Source organism: Cryptomeria japonica, chromosome 8 (genome assembly GCF_030272615.1).
Source record: "Cryptomeria japonica chromosome 8, Sugi_1.0, whole genome shotgun sequence".
In the NCBI taxonomy this organism is placed as follows: Eukaryota; Viridiplantae; Streptophyta; class Pinopsida; order Cupressales; family Cupressaceae; genus Cryptomeria; species Cryptomeria japonica.
In genome coordinates, this window is record NC_081412.1 from 612,921,282 (window position 1) to 612,925,986 (window position 4,705).

Sequence of the window (4,705 nt, forward strand, 5' to 3'; positions counted from 1 at the left end):
TAGTAGTAGTAGTAGTAGTAGTAGTAGTAGTAGTAGTAGTAGGAGTAGCAGGAGCATAGTAGTAGTAGTAGTAGTAGTAGTAGTAGTAGTAGTAGTAGTAGTAGTAGTAGTAGTAGTAGTAGTAGTAGTAGTAGTAGTAGTAGTAGTAGTAGTAGTAGTAGCAACAGCATAGTAGTAGTAGTAGTAGTAGTAGTAGTAGTAGTAGTAGTAGTAGTAGTAGTAGTAGTAGTAGTAGTAGTAACAAGTCTAATCAAGGTCTAAAAAGATGGTTATGACAACCAAGAATTACTCCAAAGCTACTGCCATTGCCTATTTTAGGTAGGATTTTTTACATCATTCTTGCCTTCACCTTCATCATGCCTATCCTTGCTAGATTTTGAATATTAGTTTGTTCTCCATTTGGATTATTTTATTGAACATATTACTCCTATATTAATTAATTATAATAATCAACTCTAGAAAATGCTAAATTTTAATCTACTATTAAATTTGAGAAAAAATATTAAAGAGTAAATGAATGTGTTAACAAGTAGAAAATAAGATACAATAATAAACTAGCAAAAATTATCTAACTTATAGTACTAAATTAATGAAAAAACTAAATATGTTAAAGGAATATATCAATCCAATCAAATATGAATTAAAAAGATTGTAAATAACAAAACTTGTAAGAAACAAATGATAGTAACATGGCACATATAAAGGATACCCCAACAATTTATAATGTTATTGTGTGAAGAATTGGTATTATCAAAAGATATAATAAATAACATTATCATATAAAACAACATCACTAGAGAGATAACTAGAATATAGGATTATCGAGTCATAATCATAAGCTAAAGAATGTGAATTTAGAGTTCTCAAAGGAAAAATATCATCATGTTCATGCAAATCACTATCATTAGTACAAGTGTGGAGTAAAAAAATGAATCTAATGAACAAGTTTAAACTATCAAAGAAGAAAAATCAAAACAGTAATGAAATAACACCTACATTGATGAGATACTCTCACCCATTAAATAAAAATACATATAACCTGGCAAGAGGGAGTTAAAATAGAAAAGAGCATATGAATAAATAAAAACTTGTAATACATCTATGAACTAATAGATAAAAATAATGGTCTATGCAAATATACTCAATGATGTGATTATAATGTCTAATCAAGGAATGATAGGGTAAGAATGGAGAGACCATACTATAAAAATCTAAAATGTAATACAAATAAATGAATCATCGGCAAGACAACCAAACAGCTATCCCAATCATCCAATCTTCCTTGATCTGATCGATCTCTCTTTTTGCGCTCTACCACATGGCACCACCTGATTGGCTCTGGGGTCCCTACCCTACCACCTTAGCACAACCTCAAAAATTGCTCGAAATGAAGCTCTCCTTTGTTGGGCCCCACCTTGGTCACCAAGTCGTGGAAGATAAACTTCATGCATCTTTCCATAGCAGTATAGAGACAATCGTCCGATCATCCCGGACTTGGTCACTAGTTAACTCATCTATGTATCTCTCTTGCCGAGTCCCGCCATGGTCGCCAAGTTGTAGAGGATAAACTTCATGCATCTTGCCATAGAGGTATAGCAAAAATCATCTGATCATCCCGGACTTGCTCACCCGTTAACCTGTCTGAGTTGCTCTTTTGTCAGGCCTCACTACTTGGTCACCAAGTTGCAATAGATAACGATCGTGCATCTCCATCATGTGGTATAGAGACAGTTGTTGATCCACCTTCAACTTGCACAGTATTTAACACATTTATTTTTGGGTGTGCTTTGTCACCAAGGAGCAGGGATTAACTAATGAACATCTTCCTGTCGCAGCATAGTGACAGTCATTGGATCATCTCAGGCTTGCTCACCTATTAACCGATCACAAGAAGAATATTCCATCGGCTGATCGGCAAGAATCTCATCGACAGTTGTTCAAATGGGATACATGCTCGGTGTTGAGTATTCTTTTTTTGAGCATTCCAAAGAATTTATTTTCAAGGAATCCTGTTATCTTCTGGTTTTGAAGTTTTCTATTTTTATGAGCTGGTCGAATATGACTCTATGCACGTTGAAGAGGCTAAGTGTAAATGTTAGAATTCCTATTTAATAATTGCTATTTATTTTTTCTTTTGGAGTTTCCTTTTACTATGAACTACTGGAATATAGCTCGTATGTATTTTGAAAAGCCTATGCATAAACAGATCTAATCCGTTTTTAAATTTGTAAAGTATTTGTTAAGTTTTTCGAGCAAACTTTTTCTCTGGATGTCTGATTTTCGATTTCTTATTATGTTACTTATCTCCTCCTATATTTTTATATTTATAACCTTGATTCTCTTGAACAAATATTTTGGTTTCCATTTGTAATCAATTTCTACATAAGCAAAAATATGAGTATCATTCCAGATTTGAAATTTAATTCATGGCTAAAATGAGGGTTTGTAAAGCATTAAAAGTTGTTCCTACATATTGTTTTTCTCTTCTTTTTGTAAGTTCTTAATTAACAAAGGGGTAAAAAATTGTTCCTAAATACTATATCTATTTTCTTCTTGTACTTTACCTATTGTTCATATTGATATATCCAACATCTTAATTTCTTGCATTGCAATAAAAAAATACTTTTCAAAACAAAACAAAAAAAAAAGATATCTACAAATTAATTCCCCAATTCAAAACAATATATTTAGTTATGTAGAGATTCCATGATTCAAATTAAAAAACAATTATAAAACTAGTAATTTAAAATTATCTTCAACTATGAAAACCATAGAAAGTATAACTTCCATATGAAATGATACATATGTTATTTTCAGTGGTTTTGGTTACCACTTCAAATCCAAAGTATAACCACCAAACTAATACTTTTACAACAAAGTTAATGCCTCTAAATCCCACTAAAAAATAACATATTTTGAAGGTACACATACCATGACTAATTTCTACAAACCATTTTGTTGCTTCTTCATTCTCAAAGATTCTTCTCCAACTGATATTTCAATGTAAATTTCATTTAATTATTAATTTAATTTTAATCAACAATTACTTTATCTATCAATAATTACTCTAATCAATAATAATTAAAGACACAAACTTACGCATTACATCCCTGGTTCTTAAATATTTTCAATCTGTCAATACATTATATATCCCTCTTCTTTCACGTGAATCTCCATGTTTCTTACTATCATTCAAAACATAACTTTTAATATCCTGCTTACTGGAAGATAGTTAAATTCTTGCATTGCTTTGAAATATTTTGAACATATTTGAAACGTATAAGAGCATTTAAACGCTAAGGAGTCTTATTGCATATGTTGTTTAACAAGCTTTCAAAAAATAGTTACGCGCAACTCAGACTTTCTTTATAGCATAAGTGTGAATTTTTTTACAAGGTTTTGTATAATTGAACTGTATGACATGCTAAACAGTACAAGAAAATTCCACTGGAACATGGAATGCCATGTGAGAGCTTCCAATACTGGAGCTTGGGTTTAAATAGAAATAGATATTAAGGTGTTTATACAAGCGGTCCACCCTTGACGTATTCAGTGAAAGCCAATGCGAGGAGGCCGAGCATAGCAAAGCGCCCATTCCACATTTCTGCTGTGGATGAAAATATTTGCTGTGACTTGCTCTCCCTTGATATTCCATTGAACAGGGGCACCAGTGTCCCTACCGTCATTAATCCTGCAGTTAACGCAAACCAAGACAGTCCACCACTATTCAACTGCGACAACAAATCTCTTCCGCTCGCCACCTCCACTGCAATGGCCGACACGAACCCCAACATAGCTGCCCTTCCATTGATGATCTCCGGCGCAGGCCCAGAGAACGCAAACAGGTCGCCAAATTTCGTACTCACCTGGATTCCATATTTCCCATATCAGATGAATTGTCCACATCATATAAATAAACTATAAATTGGGCAACAAGAGCGTTTCTTACCTTGGTAGAGCTTGAAGGAGAAACGCCTTCAGTAGCGGACGTTTCCTTTGGATCCTGATCCGCGTCCCACAATAAAACGCATTAGCCAAAGCTGCATAAGAATAAAGAGCTAAATAGGTAAACGAACAACAGCGAAATAACAAACCTTTGCCATGCACTTGACTTTGAGGCTACTGTTCGGTAATCTACTGATTCGACCCATACTATTCCTTTGGACTGCCCCGCAGTTAAGGGCTGCGGGCGCTTTCATCATCATTGAAGCCACAGCCGCCATTGATGAGTGGTTGCTTAGAAAAGATGAATTCTGTGCGAGTGTACTTTACTTTCGAGTTGCTTAAGAATGATGGATAGCTAGAATATCTCCTTGAGGACTCGTTGTTGGCTTTATAGCTTGGGAAGGATCGGATTAGGTGGTGTAAAATGGTCTGAGTCAGGGAAGCCAGTGATGTGAGTTTACAATCCCGCGGGTGACAATATGAAAACGTGGGTGTTTAATTGCCGGCACATTTGTTGAGGTGAAGTTTCCACACATTAGCCGCCTCCCCAACGTGAAGATTCTACCCATTTCTCGCCCACTCAACGTGGACATAGCTCACTCGAGTTTCAGTTTGATTTTATTTTCAAACTTTGCTTAGAGTTAGTACTACAACGTTTCAGGGAAACGAGTTTAGAAAGATATTTTGGTAACTTGAGTTGTTATTGCGACAAAAAGTTGACATGTTTTTGCGATTTTTTTTCTGGGAAGTTCCATTAAAA

General features: G+C 34.5%; 1 protein-coding gene across 1 annotated transcript; it reads right to left on the reverse strand.

Moving 5' to 3' along the window:
• Nucleotides 1–3,344: 3,344 nt before the first annotated feature.
• On the reverse strand, nucleotides 3,345–4,326 carry LOC131044826 (early light-induced protein 1, chloroplastic). The gene is made up of 3 exons (XM_057978269.2): nucleotides 4,095–4,326; nucleotides 3,950–4,003; nucleotides 3,345–3,866 (listed from the first exon to the last, which is right to left on the reverse strand). Exons 1-3 carry the CDS (start codon nucleotides 4,221–4,223, stop codon nucleotides 3,522–3,524), a joined length of 528 nt encoding a protein of 175 aa, XP_057834252.2. The 5' UTR covers nucleotides 4,224–4,326; the 3' UTR covers nucleotides 3,345–3,521.
• Nucleotides 4,327–4,705: the final 379 nt, after the last annotated feature.